The 25,063-nt window shown below is 40.2% G+C and overlaps 1 protein-coding gene across 4 annotated transcripts in view; it reads left to right on the top strand.

Annotated features, from left to right (window-relative positions):
• pou2f2a (POU class 2 homeobox 2a) overlaps nucleotides 1–4,967 on the top strand; it is a 110,298-nt gene extending 105,331 nt beyond the window's left edge. For 3 of the 4 annotated variants that reach the window (XM_034174426.1, XM_034174424.1, XM_034174425.1), the window contains 3 exons: nucleotides 290–358; nucleotides 772–845; nucleotides 3,932–4,967. In XM_034174426.1, coding sequence (XP_034030317.1) covers nucleotides 290–358; nucleotides 772–845; nucleotides 3,932–4,260 — 472 coding nt within the window. In that variant the 3' untranslated portion in view covers nucleotides 4,261–4,967. The remainder of the gene's footprint in view (nucleotides 1–289; nucleotides 359–771; nucleotides 846–3,931) is intronic. The other variant, XM_034174427.1, reaches the window with a different exon arrangement.
• The last annotated feature ends 20,096 nt before the right edge of the window (nucleotides 4,968–25,063 follow it).

Here is a 25,063-nt window from a genome sequence, read left to right as displayed (position 1 = left end):
GCTGTCAAAATACTTTTGGGTACATTTTTTGAGACACCCTATACATATGTGGGAGTATTTTATATAATTCTACTGATTTTATTTGTTTTGTTTTAATCACTGATTGTCATTGCTGGCTTCCACAGCACTACTGCACTGCACCATATTTAAGCGCTGATGCAGGACATACACACTGTTTGTGCACACACAAACTGATATCCCAGCATGTCAGTGGGCACTACTGTTTGCCCTGTGCAGCAGTTCTAACCCTGCATGTATTTTTGTGTGTGTGTGGTTTGTGCATTCACAGTTTATGGCGTATGGGCAAAAAAAATGGCGACGTGTCAAACTACATCACCGATTTTGCTGCAAACTTGAGGTGAGTGTCACAGCGCCTCACTGTTTTCCTGTTGTCACATGCAATTAAATTATTTTTTTTTTTGCAAATGTAAACTTGTTGCTTGTCTGACTTTTATCCTGTCGTAAACACACAGAGAGGGCTGTTTATTTCTTTCTGCATGTCTGCAGACTGCTGCTCTCTTTGTGCACACCACTGGATTTGTCCTTTTTGTCTTTGCTGCTAACCCTGCTGCTTTCTTGCCTTTTCTCCTCTCCCTGTCTGTGATCGTATTTATGCTTGCACATGAATGGTGCGTGTGTGTGTGTGTGTGTGTGTGTGTGTGTGTGTGTGTGTGTGTGTGTGTGTGTGTGTGTGTGTGTGTGTGTGTGTGTGTGTGTGTGTGTGTGTGTGTGTGTGTGTGTGTGTGTACACGTGTGCGTGCTACACAACAGGAACACTGTGATGGGAGTTAACACAGGGATGAGCCAAGCCCTCCTCGGTAACAATCCCCTGGCTACTATCCAAGGTGTGTGATATGGAAAAGCAAATGAGTTATTCTGGGAAAGAAAAGAAATACAGAAAACAACCCAGGCATAAGCTCAGAAATAGTAAGAATGTAGAGATGGAATCATCTTTTAAAAAAAAAAAAAAAATCTGAGAAAATGTATAAAATAAATTTTCATGTTACCCACACAAATAATAAAACTTATCTTCTTCTCTCATAGACGCCTACATATAAATACTGTTGATTAGCAGTTCAGACACATATGATAACACGTGATCTCACACACCACTGCTCATGCATAAGAGAAGAGTGCAAAATTAGCACATAAAAAATGGAGGGCACCTTAAAGCTCACATCCAAACACTTTCAAATATAAATGCTGCTACAGAGGTGGATTTCAGATTTGAACCCCCTCTTAAAGTATGGCAAGATAAAGACTTTTGAAACAATTGTATAATTCCTGTCAGACAGTGATGCACTAAAAGTGTTTCCCCATTTCAAAACAAAGATCCAAATCATGAAATTGCTTTGGATAATCATTTATGGTTTCAAACCTCGTGAAACACTAAATGAGCCAAATGCTTTTGAAAAATCATTTATTTTGAAATACCCCAAACATTGAATAAACTAATTTCTTAAGATAATGATTCAAGGTTTTAACATACTCAAAACATTAAATGGACAAATTGCTTCAGATAATGATTTGTACTTTCAAAACCATTTAAAACGCTAAATGAACGATTGATTTGTTAATTATTTCAAAAACAGTAAAAAAAAAAAAAAAAAAAAAAAGCAATTCAGGTCATATAAAATAAAGTTGCGGTGTTGAAGAATGGTTATTTCTCATTTTCTGCCAAGTAGTTGCTCGATTCCATCCCATGAAGTGTCTTGTGTGCAAGCAGTGAGGCTTTCCCTGTTGTGCAGTATGAGTGTTTTTGTGTCATGTCTGTGCTGTCTCATTCCCCTTTAACTTTTCTAGAAGTTTACACATGAGTACTTAGAGGGGTTTTCCATCGTCACAATGTTTAACTTGATGGGTGCCTGACTGTAGGCTGATCTAAGACTTGGTTGTGGTACGGTTGGTTGTCTTGCGGCGTGATGCATCGTCATGTCTCACGATGCTCTGTAACATTTACTGAAATGTTCAAACATTTTCTGCTATCTTTACATATCACATCATGTTGTCATGGTGTATTGGTGTGTCCTGTTAGTCCAGGGCAAAGCAGGTTGTCGGTATCACTTAAGGGGACTAAGTGAGCACTTACAATCCAGCCTCAGTGTACCTTGGACTATACAATTATAATGATTACAAAAAGGTATAATTGGACTAACTATGACTGAATGTTATGGAGTTATGGGGTAAAAACAGCAAAAATGATGACAAAGGTCAAGTTCAGTTTGTACAGGTTAAAGTTGCTCCAGTTTTGGTAAAAAGTGATGCAAATTATTGGTTAATAGGGTTTTAAAAAGAAATAGTTTGCACCATTTGTCATGCTTCGTTATCATGTTACCCTGGACCCTGAATTTATTTGCCCATTACTTTGGAGACCAAAACATTAAACATGGTCAAAACTATTCCATTTATTAATCCTTTTAGTTCAACCAATAATTTGCATCACTTTTTTACTGAAATTTAGCAACTTTAACTTTTGACGAAACTGACGTTTGTCACTATTTTTGCAGTTTTTACCCTATAACTCCATAACATTCAGTCATAGTTAGACCAAACTATGCCTTTTTAGAATCATTATGATCACACAAATAATGTGGTATACGTTTCAATATGATTGAAGCATTTTTAAATTTTGACCTCTGTATAATTCTTCATTGGCCCCAACCTGGCTATAACTGCAACTGTAGGATGGCTATCGTACATTTTGTGTAGGCCATTGTACACCGAGACTGGATTGTAAGTGTCATTTCATCCCCTTAAGTGATACTGATTTGGTCAAAACTGACTACTGGCTCATGGACTAGTTGGTGTCTTGGAGCTTTCATGAGAACATCTTACTGAGTCATGAGTGTTCTTGGTAATATGTGAGGAAAGTAAATGGCCAAGAACCATCAAGATTCTGCTGTGAATGCAACATGATTCAGCCCACAAGACACCACCCAGAAACTGTCAGGATGCAGACATGATCATGTGACAGCAGACATTCTGCAGCATCATCATTCATAATCATTCTCCATATTTCATAATGATGAAAATATGTAACTTGCATTACATTTATAGATGTTTGCCTGCTTGTCTCTGCTATGTCAGCCACGGTTTTCTTGTGGCGTTAAGTGTCATGGCATATTGTACTGGCATTGTAACATGTTTGTGACATTTTCTACAGACATTGTGACAATTTGTGGTGATTCTTGCTAACATTTTGTCGAAAACCTGGATGAAAATTGTGGCAGCATCTTGTGACACTGCTGCGATGTAGCGTTTTAACTAAATCGCCACTTTTGGCTTCATTTTAACATTTTGTGAAAGTGGGCTTTTAGACTTTCGTTTAATTTTCAAAATGGTTTTGCCATGTATTCGGGCAACTTGACATTTTATCTTTTCATTTCACTTACATTTCATCCATTAATCAAACTTAATGTTTTAAGGAAAAACCTGAAGTCAAACACTTTGAACCCGTTGTAAGACAAACATGTTTCTGGTGTAACCATGGGAACTTAAATTGCATATATATATATATATATATATATATAGATAGATAGATAGATAGATAGATAGATAGATAGATAGATAGATAGATAGATAGATAGATAGATAGATAGATAGATAGATAGATAGATAGATAGATAGATAGATAGATAGATAGATAGATAGATAGATAGATAGATAGATAGATAGATAGATAGATAGATAGATAGATAGATAGATAGATCTGCACTGCCACCTGGTGAACACTGACACCTGCTGGATGTTTGAGAAATGTGCATCCACAACAGATGATGAATTTCAGATTTAAAGGGTCTGTACGTGCACTAGCGCATACATTGGTTGTCCGAAAAAAGTCATTTAAAACCATCCAAAGAATGTCTCATTGATTACTGATGCAGACTGTAAGTGTGGCCTTAAATTACTTTTCTCTCTCTCTCTCTCTCAGCTCTAGCAGCCAGTGGTGGCCAGCTGCCTCTTTCCAGTCTTGAAGGGGGGAGTAAGGTGATGCTGGGAGCCTCCGGGGGTCAGGGAGGTGGGCTCCCCTCCTCTCTTTTCCTCAACCACCCCGCCCTCCTCCACCTGGGCCAGAATCCCGGCGCTGGACTGCTCAGTGCCGCCGTAGCCAAAGCCTCCCAGGCCTCCCACTTCCCCTCAGCCAGCAGCATCAGCCCCACCGCCTGCTCCCCATCTCCCTGCTCCAGCCCCGCCTCTTCCTGCTCCTCCAGCGAAATGGCACACAGCCCGCCCTCTCTGGGAGGGGCTAAGATTGAGTGACCATGCCAAAGGCCAATCAGAGAGGAGGAGGAAGGAAGAAACAAACCTCGCCTTTGACACCAAAGCTATCTCTTTCCCTCTCTTGTGCTCTTCTTCCGGTATTTTTTTTTTTTTTTTTTGCAATGACTCTCTTTCTCTCTCACTCTCTCTTTCTCTCCCAGTCTTTCGATGCCAAAAATACACAGAATGAAAGAGGAGAGAGGGAAAGAAAAAACAATTTAAAGGGGAGAAGAGGGAGAAAGGGGAAGATTGAAACCAAAAATCTTTTATCTATCCAAACATAGAGAGGAGGCCATGTGGGACCTTTTTGTCAATAATGTGTAATATCGACACAGCGCTTCTCCTCTCTTCCTCTGCGATGGAGAACAAACCAGAGACTTCAGCAGAGAAATGGAAGAAATTGACGTCAAAGTGCAGAAACTTAAAACGACAAAAGATATTATTATGTGGCAAAGGAATGGCGGCAAGGACAAAAAAAAAGTGGAGAGGAGGACTGTTCTATGTTTTCCTTTAAGAAAAAAATATTTCAAAAAGCTGCGGGTCTGAAGGAAGAGGAGACAGGAGGAGAAGATTAAACCAAAAATTTACCTGTGGAGGAGAAGGAGGAACATACAATGAAAAAAAAAACCTGACAACCATACCAAAATCCCAAATAACAAAAACCAAAAATACGGAGAGAAAAGCTTTATTCAAAGGACGTGTAAATACTGAAGCTATCCAGGACCAGGACTCTACTGCTACTCACATCCACACATTAAGAGCCAATCCATCTCACTCCATGTGTCTCACACGTGTCCTGTCTGGATGTTTTCAAATAGTTTTCTAACTGAACTGGCTGTTCCCACCGTGCCGGTCAGCCCACAGGCCACACGTGTTTAGTCTCTTTAGCTACCTCTGTTTTTAACGACATAGATCATCTTTACTGAAATCTCGTCAACAGAGGCTCCTTACTTGTTACATCTATTTTTTTAAACTTTGAGAAGTTTGTTTCCCTTTCTTTTATTTATTTGTGTGACAAATACAATGCCGCTCTTATTTATTGTTGCAGCATTTTAGCGTTAGCATCGAGCATCATTGTCATCATCATCGTCATCTTTGTTTTCATCACACACAGATGTTTGTGTGTTTGGTGTGTGTGTGTGTTTTGTTTAATTCTACAGGAACAGACATGAAGAAGGTCTGAGTGAGTGAAAAGATTCCCCTGTCAGTCCTCACCAAGTGCCAGACCAAATGTAGAGATCGAAAACACTGAGTTCAGGGTGTGAAGGATTTTATTTAGGCCAGCGCTCTTAATCACGCCACAGCTTTAAAGGGGTCATATTGGATGAAATCTATTTTTAGTTACCATTTACTGCTAAATATTGGAGTTTCATGTTAACCGTTCTCAAGCTCCCACAGTTCGGTGACTGTGCGCGCAGTGGCCCTGCTCTCAGCAAAATAAAGGGACGGCTGAAACAGGTCAGTTTAACATTTTGTGACATAAGACACAGATGTCTATATGTGGTCTTCTACATATTTTTGAGCCGTGCCCACTGATCCAATGTGCACTCTGTACACCATGCCCACAAGTTGTGTGGGAGAGAGAGCAAGAGAGACACATCTGAGAGAAGAGTGGGCGTGGCACACAGAAGTTCCTTTAAAGTTACAAGCACAGAAACTTTTTTAATGACTTGAAAATGTGGTATTTTGTAGGATGCATCACCTCGGTATCTAAAGGCTCATTTATGCTCCACGTGGGTATGTAAATCTATCCGTGCCTTTCAAATGGTGTAACATACATCGACACATCCTTTAGATTGGCACGGACATTAAGAGAAACAGCCACTGGAGGGCACTGCAGACCAAAGTGTAACTCTTGCATCTTAACTGCAGACTAACTTGAAAGTTTCTGTTAACATCAAACATGGCAGCACTTGAAGTTGTAATAGTGTTTCTTCGAAAGAGACAAAGCAGCAGTGCAGACGGAGGTCGATCAGTTAAATGCTTCCCATCAAGATTATATAAATGCTCTTCAACATATTCCACCGCTTATTGGATTTCTTTGTGTTCTTTTGCTTTAATGTTGCAATTCACTTGAACTTTAGCTACACTGCCCCCAAAATTACTGGTGGTACTGCGCCTTTCCATTCATATCCAAAATATTTCATAAAACAGTCACAAATATGAAGGCAACGTACGCAGAGTGTGGACAGAAGACTTTGTCCATATCTGCATGCCTATTTTTGCTGAGCATAATGAGTGTTAAAGCTACAGTGTGTCAGATTTAGGGATGTTTTTTAACAGAGGTAGAATACCACATTCTTTACTATCTGTTTATTAGTGTATAATTACCTACTTACAAAAAATTTGTTTGAGTGACCTTTGAAGATTAAGCCCCTCATATCTACATGGAGGTCACCATATTATCAATCAATCAATTTTATTTATATAGCGCCAAATCACAACAAACAGTTGCCCCAAGGCGCTTTATATTGTAAGGCAAAAGCGATACAATAATTATGTAAAACCCCAACGGTCAAAACGACCCCCTGTGAGCAAGCACTTGGCTACAGTGGGAAGGAAAAACTCCCTTTTAACAGGAAGAAACCTCCAGCAGAACCAGGCTCAGGGAGGGGCAGTCTTCTGCTGGGACTGGTTGGGGCTGAGGGAGAGAACCAGGAAAAAGACATGCTGTGGAGGGGAGCAGAGATCGATCACTAATGATTAAATGCAGAGTGGTGCATACAGAGCAAAAAGAGAAAGAAACAGTGCATCATGGGAACCCCCCAGCAGTCTACGTCTATAGCAGCATAACTAAGGGATGGTTCAGGGTCACCTGATCCAGCCCTAACTATAAGCTTTAGCAAAAAGGAAAGTTTTAAGCCTAATCTTAAAAGTAGAGAGGGTGTCTGTCTCCCTGATCTGAATTGGGAGCTGGTTCCACAGGAGAGGAGCCTGAAAGCTGAAGGCTCTGCCTCCCATTCTACTCTTACAAACCCTAGGAACTACAAGTAAGCCTGCAGTCTGAGAGCGAAGCGCTCTATTGGGGTGATATGGTACTACGAGGTCCCTAAGATAAGATGGGACCTGATTATTCAAAACCTTATAAGTAAGAAGAAGAATTTTAAATTCTATTCTAGAATTAACAGGAAGCCAATGAAAAGAGGCCAATATGGGTGAGATATGCTCTCTCCTTCTAGTCCTTCTAGTCCATATTACAGCACAATATTGATACAGTAGCTCTAAAAACCATATTTATTCCATCTTTTGTATTTTGTAGCATGGCTGGAAGAACAAAGAAAAAGAAGACAAATCAGTTGTTGCCCCTAATACACTGTCTACTGGTTGCTTGTGCAGGCTAACAAGTTTTAGAACGGTCATTTATGTAAAACAGAGGGGCATACTTAGTCTTTATCACAAGAGAAGGCAAGGGAGCATAAATCCCCATCGCCAAGGAAGCAAAAAATGTGAAGGGAAACAAAATTATGACCGGTGAAGGTATTATTCAGTTTGCAACCTCACCTTAATCCAACACACTGCAGCTTTAAGAGGTTTTTCTGTGTTAGGGCAGCTGGTTGCCTGTCCACCTAAAAAGGTTTCAAGATGCCTTCTTTATAATAACGCCTTCTATCAGTGACTCCATGACTAAATGAACATGCCCTGGAAACTTAAATGGTGTTTGTTAAGATATAAAAATATGAAATTGAGCTGTGATTGGAGATTTAAGGTAATGAAACATTTAGGCTGAAAGCCAGACAAGTCAATAAAGCCAAGTTTAGTCACAGCTGGCTCTCATTCCTGCCGTGTTAATCAGCAGAGATGGACCGACATGTGGTCTAGACATGTTTACTGATCTTTATCTGTTTTCATCATCACTCCATCAATCACATTTCACTGTCATTTTCCACCTCAGACTGCCATTAATTCTCATTGGAAAACCAAAGCATTCTCAAGGCTGGGCATTTCTTAAAGAGATTCAGCCAAGACATACGAAAAGACACAAAGGGGAAGGGAACACAAGCTGACTTTACCGCTGGAAGCCCCCGGTGTCAATCCCTCTGCCTGAGCCTTCTCAGCACCCACGGGGGAAGCTTTACAAGGGAAGTGATTCTTAATCAGAACCCCCTGGACAGGTGAAGGAGGGACACATTGTAGTGAAGGGTGAAGACGTCACACTTTTGTAAGAGGATACCAAAAATAAACCAAAACCAAAAAAACACAACCGAAGGAATGACCGAAGCAAACCAAAAAGAACGCTAACCAAATGTGGCTGGAGGGAGGAGGGGAGGAGGACAAAGCGCAGGAGAAGACACGAGTCCCCACGTCTCATTTTGTTAGTTTGGGGCATTCGTCTTGCTGGGAAACTGTGTAGCATGGATGGAGGACAGACGTTTCCTTCCCTCCTCGGCCTCTCCACCTCAGCCCCTCTGGTCCTGGATGGAGCTAAACGCAAATGACCTCACTGAACTGAATCTTCTAAGTCTGTTTTTATTTTTCTGTTGATCTGTTCTGTTTGATCTCTGCCGTGTCTCTTGATGATGTTTTACGTACTGTATTTTAGTGCTTATACTCATTTTGAAATAACGTATTCGCTTACTTACTTACTACAAGAGCTCCTTATTTTTTTTGTAGTTGTGCTAGAGATTTTTATCAGGTGGTTGGAAAAAATACTGTGAAAATTTAGCTTCCAGATTTTTATGATTAGACAAAGAAACACACTGGCAGAGAGAAGAATGGGGGTGGGGGGTGGGGGGTGACACATAAAAGCCAAAAATAAAAAAGTTGAATAGCAAAGCTTAAAATGCCAAACCAAAAGCTGAACCAAACCAAACACAGAGCGGAACACAGCCGATGACTTAACGCCCTCCCTGCCCGAAGGCACGGAAACGGCTTCATGTCAGTTTGTCTGAGGCGGAACTGTGTGTTTAAGTGTTTATCAGAAGCCAGACAGTACAAAAATAAGGTCATCAGCGATGTCATTAATTTTGATCCTGCCAGACTACACACACAGTGATAACCTCAGACAAGTTGACGGTTTAGAGAGTTGGACTAAGTGTATCCAAAGAATATTTGGTTTGATCCACATCAAAAAACAGCCGAATCTTTCATCAACCAAACGTAGATGTGGGGTTTGAACCTTAAAGGTGAAACCTTTTCTCCACATTGACTCTTAGACGGAATGTATCTGTTAGTGCTTCTATAGATTTTGTAGAAAAAAAAGATCTATGTTCTACTGCTTACTTATCGCTAATGTATTAAAAGGAAAAAAAACATACAAAAAAGACTTTGAGGAAAAAAGATCCTAAAAAAAAAACAAAAAAAAAAAAAAACTGATGATGATGATAACTTGATTTTAGACCAAAAATTTTTAACTATCTCTCTTTGGACTTTTTTTTTTCTTTCATTGTTAAGATGGTTTAGACTTTGATTGTACTATTTATTCAGGGTAGAGCTGATTTATTTGCTTATCTTTTGTCTTGCTATTTATTTGTTAATTTATTTCAGCAGGTGCTTTTTATATCCTGGGAGATATTTGTAATTTTCTTTTTTATTTTTGCCCTCTATTGAAGTTCTTTCTTACCTATTTAAACCAAATAATATCAGAACTATAAGCGCACTGTGTGGATGAACACATCCTGAGTTACAGTCTCGAAGACAACAGGAAGTTGAGCGTTGTTTGTCTTTGATATAGACTTTTTTGACACGCGTGTGCCATTTCGGTCCAAAGACAGAACAGAGGCGAGTTGAAAGTTTTCCTGCGGGGAAGTAGCTGACGTTTTTTGAAGCACAGTGCTGCTTCTGTGCTCACCACAGGGGGAACACACTGAAAGCTTTACAGCTACACAACCAAAAACACAAAAAGATGCAGCGTTATTTTTATTTTTTTTTACAATAAACAAAACAGGAGGTAAGGGACAGAGGGTAATGTTGGGAACCGTAAATCACAGGTGAACGTCTCACTCTGTCTCTTTTCTCTGCCGCCTTTTGGTTCCACTTTTTTTTTTAACTTGGTTGTAGCTTCTTCTTTTTTCTTCTTCATCCACTGTAGGATGTAAAAGAGAGATAGTTCATCATATACCTCATATTCTTTGATGATAAACCAAATAGATGAATGCTTTAAAATGCGGGGTTCAAGTGGGGTTCAGGGTACCAGGTTGGTATGTGTGGACAGTGTGCTTGTGCAGCTGGGACAGTCAGGAAAGGTCAAAGATCAAACCAGGGAGGTTTGGGGAGGATTTTAAAAAGCAAGGGGATCATTTTCTCTAAGACAGAGAGAACCGTGCTCCCGTCTGTACATGCACAACTTGTCCCCCCCCCCACCCCCGCTGTCTGTGTTGAGCTTTTAACGCAGCCCTGTCCTCATATCTGTCCCTTGTTGCTTCCTCCCTGTCAAATATGGGCTGTTGGCTTAAAACTGCTCTTTGACACAGACCTGTACAAATCTGTTCTGGATGCGTTTCTGTCCAAAACAGTTTCTGGATTTGTGCCTCGGAGCAACTTTTGTTACAAAGGTCTCCAAGTCTCCTCACACCTTTAGGTTGTTTTTGACTGACGAGGGGCCCACGCAGACCAATGGGTGTGCATGTGTATCAGGGAGTGCTGCAGGGCAGGTAACTGGGGAACGGCTCAGACCGAGGTTGCTAGGTGACGCCTCCAGACACTTCTCACAACTCGGCATGTGTGGAGAAAGTGGAAGTCGGAGGGAGAAGTGTCACACAATCAGGCTGCCTGGCCTCATGGTTTGTCTCTCTGTGTTGAGGCACTTTTCAGTGGGCATCAGGGGGTTCAAGAGAGCAGGGGTGAAGTGCCGATCTTTGTGGCGGGGATACTCCCTGACCAGTGAATGATACCAAAGTCTATGCCCTACCACAGGATCCGGAACAACCTCCACACTCCCTGAAAGCCTGATGTCCACTCAAAGTGACCAGAATCCACTCACGCTCACACTGTAAGAAAGAAAACCCTGAGAAAAGGTGTAAAATTTAAAGCAACCACCAGCTGTTATTATTATTATTATTATTAGTTTGCTCAATTCAAGTGTGTCAGTTTGATCAGCTTAGGTCAACAGTTTAACTCAAAGTGATATGTCAGATTTGACCAATTTAAAACTGTTATTCTAAAAAGCTTTTAAGTGAATAATAATTTGAAACCGTTTAAAAATATTTTGCAAGTACCCTGCGATGAGCAGGGCATGCATCGAATTAAGAGAGTCAGTCAATGAATCAATGAATGAGTGAGTCTGTAAAATTTACAACAGTAACTTTAAAAGCTACTGCATATTTAATTTGAAATACTGCAATTCTGATAAATACAGGCGAGGTCAAGTGCACCTCCTGTTTTGGGCCATGTTAGTATCTTGTAACAAGCAAAATGGCCATAACAGAAAATAAATGCAGAGGGGTCTACACTAAAAAAAGACAATAGTTGAACCAACTTAACTGAATTGTTTCAATTTGTAACACTTGAATGAATTAAGTTCTTGAAATTAAGTTAGTAAGTAGCTCACTCACTTAATTTCGCATGAATTAAGTTCTTGAAATTAAGTTAGTAAGTAGCTCACTAACTTAATTTCAAGAACTTCATTCATTCAAGTGTTACCAATTGAAACAAATTATTGCTTTGGTTCTTTTTTCATTGTACACTCACTGCATGGTGATTAAATAATGGAATCTCGTGGTGAGCCTGCAGCTGTCAGTGGAGAGTCCTGGTGGCCACTGGAGGCTGCTGTTGCTTGTTTAAACAACCTTACACTATGGGACATGGTGGGACAGTGTCCATGTTCTTCTGTCCCAACAAAAAGGTCCTCCCTTCAAGGACACCTCTGTCCCAGTATACATGTACACTGAAAAAAGAGAATTGTTGGGCCAACTTTGAAAAGTTCTTCAACCGGTTTCAAACTGCACCGAAAAAAGAACCAACTTAAAAAGTTGGTCCATTTGGTAACACCTGAATTAATTACGTTGTTTGAACGTAAGTTAGTAAGTGAGATTTTAACTTTAACTTGCTAACATAAGTTCAAACAACAACTTGTTAATTTAGACTTAATTAATTTGATTGTTACCAAAAGAAGCAATTTCTTTAGGTTTGCTGTTCTTTTTAGTGTACTTCTACTGTTCCACAAGGAAGGGCAGGAGGAATATAATCAACATATGGACCCAGTTACATGTGGTGACACCGCTTGAAAGCAGGAGCAGCCAAAAGAAAGTTACAATCTCAAGTTCAATTAATTCAGTCATTAAACTTCAACATACATGTTGAAAAGATGAAGCACATTTGTTTAAACCTTTCTACACCATAACCTCTGATTCTGAATTAATCTGAGGTGTGTGAAGTAGAATGTAACTAAAATAGAGAGGCAAGCTAAACTAACTCAAATAAGATTCCTATAATGAAGGTTTGGCGACCGTGGTTGGCAGGCATTTGTCAAAGTGTCATGAATCAAGGCGCTGAACCACAGTTTGCTCCCAATTCCAACCTGGGAAGAATCAAACCATGATAATGTAAGGAAGGAGGTAAAACAACAATATGGAACATCACAGATTTTTTTTCCCCATTTTGAACTAACCTAAAACTTTAAGTACACTGATAAAAGTAAACATGACTTAATATGTACATACTTTTCTTATGTTTCTTAATTAGAAACACAAGAAAATTTTGTGATTTTGACATATTTTGATCCTGTACAACTGCTGTATATACACTCAACAAAAATATAAACGCAACACTTTTGGTTTTGCTCCCATTTTGTATGAGATGAACTCAAAGATCTAAAACTTTTTCCACATACACAATATCACCATTTCCCTCAAATATTGTTCACAAACCAGTCTAAATCTGTGATAGTGAGCACTTCTCCTTTGCTGAGATAATCCATCCCACCTCACAGGTGTGCCATACCAAGATGCTGATTAGACACCATGATTAGTGCACAGGTGTGCCTTAGACTGTCCACAATAAAAGGCCACTCTGTGAGGCTGGTTGGATGTACTGCCAAATTCTCTGAAACGCCTTTGGAGACGGCTTATGGTAGAGACATGAACATTCAATACACGAGCAACAGCTCTGGTTGACATTCCTGCTGTCAGCATGCCAATTGCACGCTCCCTCAAATCTTGCGACATCTGTGGCATTGTGCTGTGTGATAAAACTGCACCTTTCAGAGTGGCCTTTTATTGTGGGCAGTCTAAGGCACACCTGTGCACTAATCATGGTGTCTAATCAGCATCTTGGTATGGCACACCTGTGAGGTGGGATGGATTATCTCAGCAAAGGAGAACTGCTCACTATCACAGATTTCGACTGATTTGTGAACAATATTTGAGGGAAATGGTGATATTGTGTATGTGGAAAAAGTTTTAGATCTGTGAGTTCATCTCATACAAAATGGGAGCAAAACCAAAAGTGTTGCGTTTATATTTTTGTTGAGTATATTAAATCAGAAATTTTTTTTCAGTGTACAGTGAACTTGGGATTGTGAGTTGACCTGACCAGCAATTTTTAATTGGTCATGCTTTTAACATCGCTTTGAGTTAACTTAATGTTCTTAAGTTAATGAAATTAAAAATGTTTGCAGAACTGGTTGCCTTAAATTAAGCTTTCTCTTTTTTAATTTATTTTTTATTTGTATTTTTTGCATTTTTACATGGCACAAAGTCTCACAAAGGGCAAAAAGACTGACAAAAATGCATAAATTCTACAACCATCAAACAACTCAATGCCCAAAGATCACTAATTAATTTAGTGTGACTAAGAACTTGTGTATCTCAAAATGTTAGACATGTTTGTTGGAGAATGAGAGACTCAGTGAGCAGTGCAAAGAACACAGTCTCCTTCCGACACTCTATTCCACACACTTTCCCTCTTTCATCCCTTTCTTCTCTCTCTCTTCTACAATACAGCTTTAATCCAAAGGTTCGCAAGAAACACAGCAATGCTTGTCAGACGTTAAAGAATAAAACCAAAGAACTCTATCTTGACCTTTTCTTCAACATGACCCCGCCACAACATTTCCCACTTTGTCTCCATCTGTCCCTCCTGTCCACTCTCTCCGTCCTCGGTCACCTAGCAAGCCCGTCCGTGAAGCATTGACCTCAGCTATCCAAAGGGAAATAATAATAATAATATTGAGAATTAAAATTATGATGGAAATGTATATTTTTAAGTATTTGTCATTGGAAAAGTAATCTTGAACATCTCATAATTATGCTAATTATGATGATGAAGATGGTGATGATGATGATGAAAATGAAGTTTCTCTTGGTATCTTTGTAGCTGTTTCTGATCCTTCATAAGTTCTCGTCCTTTCTGCTTGTGCTGCCAGAGTACTGCTTCACTTAATCCCATCCCCCCCCCCCCGACACACCCACCCCACCTCTTTTCATTTGGCACCCCAGTGTTTGCCCCTACCATCTCCCCGTCTGACCTTTGCCCCTGACTGTTTGTCCACATCTGTGGGTTTGAGTGCGTAAAGACGTTGATGAGGGATTTCCCAGCAACTTTTAGCTTTTCTCTGGAAGTGAGTTCCTCTCGTTGCAAGCTGGAGGAGGAATTCTGCAATCAAACCATCTGAGTGTGTGTGTGTGTGTGTGTGTGTGTGTGTGTGTGTGTGTGTGTGTGTGTGTGTGTGTGTGTGTGTGTGTGTGTGTGTGTGTGTGTGTGTGTGTGTGTGTGTGTGTGTGTGTGTGTTTGCACTGTGTGAGGGGGTGGGGAGCAGTGCACCAATTTGCAAAAAGACAAACAGATTCTTGTTCTTCAGAACATGACGTGCTCGACCTGCACTGTAAACTGTAACGGACTGTTTGCCAACTTCCTAGCAGCCAATTCCCCCTGTCACAACAGTCGGCCTGTGTGCATGTGGGTACGTTTGGTTGTGTCACCGTCACTGTTCCCTTTGTGTGTTCCATTCTGTGATCCCTCCCAACATACACACACCTCCCCTCCATACCCTGCTCCCCCCTCACACCCTCCTTGTGGTAGCAAGTTAGCCTTTTAGTGTAATTATCTTGAAAACCAAAAAAAAAAGATGAAAAGTAACTCTGCTTGGTCATTGTACAGTGTTGTTCATTTTAAGTCATTTTTGTAACTGAAAGTGTTTCATTCATCCAAATAAAACAGGAGACAAAAACTCTACAGATACTTTATGCCTCTTCTTTATTTTTCATATTCATTTTGTCGCGGAGCCACTGACGTGCAAATTTTAAATTTTATTTTAATTTCTTTTTATGCCTTTTCAGTCTGCGATAGACGGGTGGCCTGTCCACGAGGAGCTGGATCGTCACCAGCCCGACAGGCCTCACGGCCTGTTCAGAAGCCAAACAACCCCCTCTCCCCTAACAACGGATTCTTTTTTTTAAAATGTCTTAATAATAACATTGTGGAAGCCAGCAATAAAATAAGTAATTTTTATCAACAACGCATTTATTAAAAATTTGATTTCACTTTAGTTTTAATTATGTCGATTATTTTGTGAGCATCACAGCTTCTCCAAAACCTGAAGCATCATCTTCAATTTTCTTCAAAGGCATAACTACTCAGAGGTATTTCAGGCTTAAACCCTTCCCGGTGTTGCAGACCGAACGGTCCGCCCCTAAAAATCAGTCCGTTTTTGCATCTGCACATGCGTCATTTCGGAGCTCATCCGCTTGTCTGAACAGTCTCTTCACCCAAAGCGATCAAATGGATTAATGGGATTATTAACCATCAGATGATAAAGGTAAAACCTCTTAAATCATTCTAAAGTCTGTTTTAAGCAGAAACAAGACAGTTTAAAGCAGAAACTCAGAAATTCCGTGACACTTTGAAATGGCTGTTGCGCAGTGAATGCATCAGCTAGCAGCTCGTTTAGCCGCAGCTCTGCCTTTTATGAAGAAATAATGCTGAATTTACATGGAAATGATTGTTGTACAAAAGCTTCAGATATCTGTCACTGAGATAGATGATGACTGGAGTGCAGTTTGAAGCAGAAACAAGGTGATAATCCGTGAACTGCGGCTAATAACATATGCGCAGATGTAAAAAGCGGAATGAATTTTAGGGGGGACCATTTGGTCGACGACACCGGAATAGTATATACACATAGTGGTTGTTGCTGCTGCTGTTGTTGTTATTGTTGTCGTCATCATCTGTCCCTCCACATCGTTCAGGTCTTGAAGAACTAACTCGATCACTTGCTTCAGAAATTGATTAGTTGTTACAGAGTGCTCAGAACACTAAATTAAGATTTGCCTCACAGAGGACACATTCACTGTTTTGTTTCATTTGAAACATTACATAAAATGAAGCTTTTCCTTCAGAAAATGATTCAGTAAGAAGGTGCTTGAAACATTACAATTGTGACATCTAGTGGGCAGTGGGGCTGCCACTCAAACGTGCTTCACCTTGCAAACTTATTCAATTTAGTTATTTTTTATTGATATCAAACTTCTCTACACGCTGCAGCTTTAACAAGTTTTAAATGAAATTAAATGTAAATTTAGATGGAACAGTTAGAAATTTAACTTTTATGTAAAAGGAATGTAAAAGGGGAGGTGATGGTCAAGTGCAGTGGTTTTCAAACTGTGGGGCGTGGTCTTCGGGAGGTGGGGCACAAAAAATAACTGTAAACACTGTTAATCAACAAAAGAAGAAGGGGAAAAAGGGAAAAAGAAAACATTGTTAGCTAACATGCCAGGAGCAAAATGGATACATTTTGAGTACGTAAATGTACTAGTGAGAAGACAGAGTTTGGGGCAACCAAAAAAAGAAGAAAGTAGAAGACGAGCTTCATTTGCTCCTCTGCACAGTGCATCCCCCCATCAGCCGCCTGTGCGTATCAAAGACCCAGACTCACTGCTCACACTAAACAAGAGGTGAGACTAGATGAAAGACTAAATATGTATAAAAGTGTAATTAATATTATTTATGTTAAAATGTGTTAGTTATGTCAGTGTCATTTAAAAACACAGAGATGTTTAAATGTTAAAAAACAATGTTTAAAATATGACAAAGGCAAAAATAGAATAGAAAGCTTTATAAAAACACGTTTAAAATTATGAAAAGGGTGTAAAATGTGTGAAAGAGTAGAATGTTCTTTAAAAATATGTTTAAAATGTTTACAGACTGTAAAACGTGTAAATGCATAGACAGTTCCATAAAAACACATAAATATATTTAAAACGTGTTTAATGTGTGTAAAAGAATAAGAAGAAACACACAAAGATGTTTAAATTGTGTGTGTGGTGGGGGCAGCTATTAATTTGTTCTCGGGGGGGTGTCACTCTCCCACACTTTGAAAACCCCTGGTCTCATGGTTAAGCACTGGGCTTGAGACCAGAGGATCCTTGGTTCAAATCCCAGCCTGACCGGAAAATCACTAAGGTGCCTTTGGGCAAGGTGCTTAATCCCCTAGTTACTCCCGGTGTGTAGTGAGTACCTTGTATAGCAGCACCCTCACATCGGGGTGAATGTGAGGCATTACTGTAAAGTGCTTTGAGCGTCTGATGCAGATGGAAAAGCACTATATGAATGCAGTCCATTTAAAAGAGTAACCCCAGCCGAGAACAACTGCAACTGATCAACAGTGACTCTGTCCCTCAGAATCTAGAGGACATGACAATGTCGAACACAGAGAGTTCCATCCAGAGACAAGCTTTTCCTCTACCCACTGCTCCCATTAGGGGTCGCCAGAGGTCTCTTCCCTATGGACACAAATCTTGAGACAGTCTTTCGGGATAATTACACATTACATCCGGGGTCTGAAATTTTCATCTTCGGTGCATGTCCACTGTGAGAGACATAATCCAAAAAAAAAAAAAAAAAAAAAAAAAATCTGGAAATCACAATGTATGATTTTTTAATAATTTATTTGCATGTTACTGCTGCAAATAAGTATTTGAACACCTGCCAGTCAGCAAAAATTCTGGCCCTCAAAGACCTGTTAGTCCACCTCTAAAAAGTCCACCTCCACTCCACTTATTATTCCAAATTACAAGCACCTATTTGAGGTTGTTAGCTGCATAAAGACACCTGTGAACCCCACACAATCAGTAAGACTCCAACGACTAACATGGCTAAGACCAAAGAGCTGTCCAAAGACACCAGAAACAAAATTGTAGACCTCCACAAGGCTGGAAAGGGCTACGGGGCAATTGCCAAGCAGCTTGGTGAAAAAAGATCAACTGTTGACGCAATTATTAGAAAATGGAAGAAGCTAAACATGACTGTCAATCTCCCTCGGACTGAGGCTCCATGCAAGATCCCACCTTGTGGCGTATCAGTGATCCTAAGAAAGGTGAGGAATCAGCCCAGAACTGCATGGGAGGAGCTGGTCAATGACCTGAAGAAAGCTGGCACCACTGGGAGATTGTTCCAAGCTTGCCCACCTTTAATGGATAACATGTTCTGACCAAAGGTGGTCCTTCTGTGAGTAATCTCACAGTCACCTCTTGTGTCAGACCTGCACAAGGCTGGGATGGACTACAGGACAACAGGCAAGCAGCTTGGTAGAAGACAACAACTGTTATGATTATTTATTAGAAAGTAGAAGGAACACAAGATGACTGTCAATCTCCCTCAGTCTGGGATTCCATGCAAGATCTCACTTTGTAGGGTAAGGATGATTCTGAGAAAGCTCAGAACTACACAGGAGGACCTGGTCAATGACCTGAGGAGAGCTGGGACCACTGTCATGGTTTAAAATCCTGCAGGGCAGCAAGGTCCCCCTGCTCAAGCCAGCACATGTCCAGGCCCGTTTGAAGTTCACCAGTGACCATCTGGATGATCCAGAGGAGGCATGGGAGAAGGTCATGTGGTCAGATGAGACCAGAATAGAGCTTTTTGGAATCAACTCCACTTACCATGTTTAGAGGATGAGAACAACCCCAAGAAAACCATCCCAACCGTGAAGCATGGGGGTGGAAACATCATACTCTGCGGGTGCTCTTCTGCAAAGGGACAGGATGACTGCACCGTATTAAAGGGAGGATGGATGGGGTCATGTATTGCGAGATTCTGGCAAACAACCTCCTTCCCTCAGTAAGAGCATTGAAGATGGGTCACGCCTGGGTTTTCCAGCATGACAATGACCCCAAACACACAGCCAGGGCAACTAAGGAGGGACTCCGTAGGAAGCATTTCAAGGTCCTGGAGTGGCCTGGCCAGTCTCCAGACCTGAACTCAATAGAAAGTCTTTGGAGGGAGCTGAAACTCCAAACCTGAAAGATCTAGAGAAGATCTGTGTGGTGGAATGCGCCAAAATCCCTGCTGCAGTGTGCAAACCTGGTGAAAAACTACAGGAAACGTTTAACATCTGTAATTGCAAACAAAGACTACTGTACCAAATATTAACATTGATTTACAGGTGTTCAAATACTTATTTGCAGCAGTAACATACAAATAAAACGTATCCTTTTCCAAAACCTTATAGTGATGATAAGAGTTTGATTGTCTATCATATATCTTAACTGCTCTGTTAGACAGCTGCTCTATGGATTTTAATACTGAGGTGCCTGCAAATGCCCAGTTAGTGAAACAGTAGTCAGTGTGTGAAAAAAAAAAATGCAAACGATGTTTTGGCTGCATTAATTGTTAGAGAGGGACGTATACGTTTAAAATTTAGTAAATCAAAATTTACTGTCTTTTTGACTTTTTTAATGTGTTTTTTGAAGGACAAGTTTGAGTCCAAGATAATTCCAAGATATTTAAATTGAGAGACCAGCTCCAACTCCTCCCCGTCAAAGAACACATTGGACCTTCCAATATCAGTGGGACATTTGCTAAACATCATACATACTGTTTTTTGTATTCAACTGTAGGCAAGTGTCATTTAACCAGTGTTGTATATTGTGTAGCACATCTGTGAGTTTTGAGGAGATGTCTTTCACATTATTTCCGTGAATAAAAATGACCACATCATCCGCGTACATTTGTGCATTGAAATCTTTGCACACATTTGGTACTGTAAGTCATTTATGTACAGCGAGAACAGTAAAGGTCCGAGGACTGATCCTTGTGGGACACCGACTGGGTTGTTAAGAAAAGGATATTTAAACCATTTACGGTGACACATTGTACTCTTTTTGTTGGATAAGATTTGAACCATTGTATTGATTCAGATGAGAAGTTGAAATATTTAATTTTTTTCAGAAGTATTTGGTGGTATACTGTGTCAAATGCCTTTCTAAGGTCTAGGAACACAGCACCCACATACAAGTTTTTATCCAGCATATACGTAACCTTTTCTAAAAACACACAGTTTGCTGACTCAGTGGAGTGATGGGGACGGAAGCCAAATTGCATTGGATGAAGTAGGGTCTGGGGGAGTGGAGCTATGCTAATGCTCCCCTGAAGTATTTACTCAAAATAAAGTCTGAAGGACCTAAATGACATGATGAGATGCTGACGAGCTTCGCTCATTCATGTCCATGACATATGCATATTAATAATAATAATAATTATTATTATTATTAAATTAAAATTTATTTTGTTTATACAGTTGCAAATCACAACAAAGCTGCCTCAAGGCGCTTCACACAAGTAAGGTCTAACCTTACTAACTCCTAGAGCAAGCACACAGGCAACAGTGGTAAGGAAGAACTCCCTCTGATGATATTGAGGAAGAAACCTCAAGCAGTCCAGACTCAAAGGGGAGACTCTCTGCTTAGGTCATTCTACCAAAAAGATTTACAATACAGAACACAACACAACAACAACTGACAAGAGTCCATGCAGGCGTCCAGTCCACCGTCAGGGATTGGAGAGGGATCATCGAGCCACTCGCTGGATCTGTTCCTACAGTGAAGTCGTTCCACATCCACCACAGAAATCATCCAATCCAGCACGTGGATCCAGCTGCATCTCGGACAGAGAGAAAAAGAAAACAGAATCAGTCAGCCAGAAAAACTACACTTGAGGTATAATTTGTCAGCATTAAGCAATAGGAAAGCAGAAGAAATACGAAGGTGATCGCCAGCCACTAGCCCTAAGCTTCACTAACAGACCCAGACTTTAGATAAAGTTGAGGCTGAGACCCCCTCTGTTTAATAATAAAATTAATTTAAAAGGGTACGAAGCATAGTATCACACTATGCCAGTATGCTAGCTGTACAAAAGGGAGAATTCTGTGTCTTAATTCTGGACTTAAAAGTCCCTACAGAATCTGACTGTTTTATTGATGCAGGGAGATCACAAAACAGGGACACGATAAGAGAAAGCTCTGTGGCCTGCAGACTTTTTAATTCACCCTAGGGACACAAAGTAGTCCTGCACTCTGAGAATGCAGAGCCCGGGCCAGTAGGGCTTGACTAGGTCAGCTAAATGGGGAGGTGCTAGTCTGTGAATAATTTTCTAGGTTAGTAGCAGAACCTTAAAATCTGATCTCACAGGCACAGGAAGCCAGTGAAGAGAAACCAAAATGGGTGTAATGTTGTCAAAATTTCTGATTCCTGTCAAAAGTCTGGTGGCAGCATTTTGAACCTCTTGGAGACCCCTAATGCTAGACCACAGTAAACCAAAAAATAGAACATTGCAGTAGTCCAATCGAGAAGAAACAAATACATGAATCAGGGTCTCAGCATCAGCCATAGACAGGATGGGATGGATCTTTGCTATATTTTGCAGGTGGAAGACAGCAGTGCTCGTAATATCTTTAATGTGGAGGTCAAAGGACAATGTAGAATCTAAAATCACCCCAAGGTTACTCACTTTGTCAGTGTGATGTATGACACACAAGCCTAGGTTAAGTGTTAGCTGGTCAAACTGATGCTGATGTCTCTCTGGACCAAGAACCATCAACTCAGTCTTGTCCGAGTTTAAAAAAGAAATTGCTGGACATCCAGCTTTTCACTGATGCAAGGCAATCCTCTAACGATTTTATCTGTATGAAATTGTCAGCAGTTATCGGCATAGCAATGAAACGTAATCCCAAAAAGCTGCAATATGTGCCCAAGGGGTGCTATATAATGGGTGAAAAGCAGGGGGCCTAAGACGGACCCCTGTGGAACCCCAAATTTCAAGTCACTAAGGTTAAAGGTAGTGTTGTACAAGACACCGTGAGAACGACTGATTAGGTGTGATCTTAACCATGCAAGGACACTCCCAGTAATGCCAAAATGATTCTCCAACCTATGAAGTAGAATATGGTGATCCACCGTATCAAACGCAGCACTAAGATTAACAGAACCAGAACCGTAGTGGTATCTGAATCCATTGCAAGGAGAATATCATTTACTAGTTTAGTACGAGCTGTCTCAGTGGAATGATATTTTGTAAAAGCATACTGCAGTGGCTCAAAAACATTATTCTCAGAAAGGTCCACGAGCTGCTGTGAAACCACATTTTCCAGATTTTAGAACAAAATGATAGATTTGATATCGGCCTATAATTTTTCAATATACTACAGTCAAAATTACATTTCTTAAGTAATGGTTTAATTACTGCAGATTTAAAACATTTAGGAACAGATCCTGAATACAGTTTGCCCAAGGGTGGGCCACAGGGCCTTAAACGGTTTTGTTGGTATATGGTCGAATAAGCAGGTTGTGGTTTCAGCAGATGTTACAAGTTTCATCAGCACTCCTAGTGTGATATGATCAAATTCTGTAAATCTAGGTAATATATCAGTGATGGGACCCACCTCAATAACAGGGTGTAGTGGCTTGGATTAAGGCATGCTGGGATATATTTAACCTAATGTCATCATCTATTGTCATAATAGGCAGCAGATTAAGAGTATTGTATAAGTGTGTGTGTGTGTGTGTGTGTGTGTGTGTGTGTGTGTGTGTGTGTGTGTGTGTGTGTGTGTGTGTGTGTGTGTGTGTGTGTGTGTGTGTGTGTGTGTGTGTGTCAGAGGTTAAGCGATTAATCTTTCCAACACTACTTTTGAGGGTTTTTGAATTTGTTTGCCTACTGAGCGTCACTTTTTCTTTTTTCCTGGTCAAACGTGTCTATTATTTAGTTCAGTCTCATTCTGCATTTGAAACTTGCTTTCCTTTGTGACAGCATGCTATGTCAAAGTTTATGCAGCAGATGGCGTACTAAGCCTGAATATGCCTTCTCAAACCAGCCAGACTGTCCCTGTGCCCTTTGACCCCTCATCTTCTTCAAATCCACAGCAGCCTGCAGCCTGGCATGGCCAGTCTCTCTCAAATCAGAATTAATCTGCAAGAGCAAATTTAATATTATCTCTCAGATTTTTCTTGTTCCCAGACTAACAGCAACCAGTCTGCGTCATGCCAGCTTGTACATCACCTTCCAACCACAGAGTAACTAGCAAACATTACCAGTAACATTACTAGTAAACATGCATCCCAAGGCAGCAGGAAATGAAATGCACATAAGGCTTAACAAATTCAGTGAGTGTTTTATGTGTCACAAACAAAACCTTAAAATCTGCTCTAGGGAAGGAAAAAATATGACTGTTTTTTTATGAAGAAGATGGAAGATGTGCATGTCTACCACAAAATGTGTCTGCACCAACACGTGCATGCTACTGCCCTGCGTATAGGTTGACACACTATGCAACACACACTAACACACCCTGATGCAGTTTTTCTGCAGTAGTTTGGAAGTAAATTAGCGCACTATGACTATGACATGAGTTCATGACAGAGAGCAAAGGGTGCCCAAAAAGGTGATTTTTAAAAGTGTCAGCAATGGCATTGTGATTTTGGGTCTCGACTGCACTGAGCATGTTATGCCTGCAAAATCTGGTTTGTTTGATTAGGGTGAGAGCTCTAGGTTGTGGCCAGGATGAGCCTGCTGGTGTGATCAGGGCAGACTTACAGAGGTGTTCTGTGGTGTGGTCCAGCTGGACTGTGCCCAATACAAAACAGGGAAAAGATAAAATACAGATGAGTCCAGTTTCCTGTGGAGTGAGTGCTCACTCAAATTGGATTAAAAGGATGTTTTATATTCAGCTTCTTAAATGAGATACTGCCAAAAGGAGGGTTTCTGAGGTGCAGAGACATAAAGTGTGAGACCAAACAACACAGGAACAGAAACATCAGTGACACGACTGTTTAATATTATTATTACTACTTGGATAATGCAGTCTTCATTTCAAAATCAACATTTTGTTAAAACGGGTCTGGTTTGTCACCTTATTGATGAATGTGAATCATGATTAGTGTGCAAATGCTAAAAAATATTTCTTCTTCTGCATGAAAATCTTATCATGCTTGCTGTACGATTAATTGATAAATCCCTTACTGCATAAATTATTGGTGGGACAGGCTTTAAATGGCTTTATATGGGTAGATGGAATGATTTAATTATGAGAAATCCTCAGTACTTTGCCACTCTGTAATGCACCATAGGGAGTGCCCACATCCATGTAGTTTTCACCTTGTAACTTCTGTAAAACTATCCATAGAACACAAATGTCTGTGTAAAAGGGATTTTCTAGTGTTTATCCCCTGGTTTGGAGTCTTATTAAACATATATTTAAAAAGGATACTTTGCATCTTTTGGCTCATCGACATTGTTATGTGTAAGTCCATGGCTCTGAATGTACATTTAAAAAATGAATAAGTAAACAATGAAATATGTATGATTTGTATGTATGATGCTCTTCACAAGGACCTTTTACCAGATTTGAGCACCGGAGCTGTTTGTCTCTGTTACCGTGTATCCGGAAAGTATTCACAGCACTTCACTTTTTCCACATTTTGTTATGTTACAGCCTTATTCCAAAATGGATGATATTCATATTTTTTCTTCAAAATTCTACACATCATACCCCATAATGATAATGTGAAAAAAGTTTTGTAATTGAGATTTTTGCAAATTTATTAAAAAAAAACCTAAGAAATCACACGTACATAAGAATTCACAGCCTTTGCCATGAAGC

The sequence above is a fragment of the Thalassophryne amazonica genome, chromosome 7 (genome assembly GCF_902500255.1).
Source record: "Thalassophryne amazonica chromosome 7, fThaAma1.1, whole genome shotgun sequence".
Taxonomy (NCBI): domain Eukaryota; kingdom Metazoa; phylum Chordata; class Actinopteri; order Batrachoidiformes; family Batrachoididae; genus Thalassophryne; species Thalassophryne amazonica.
The sequence above is the reverse complement of the archived record's forward strand: the minus strand, read 5'-3'. Positions and strand labels throughout refer to the sequence as shown.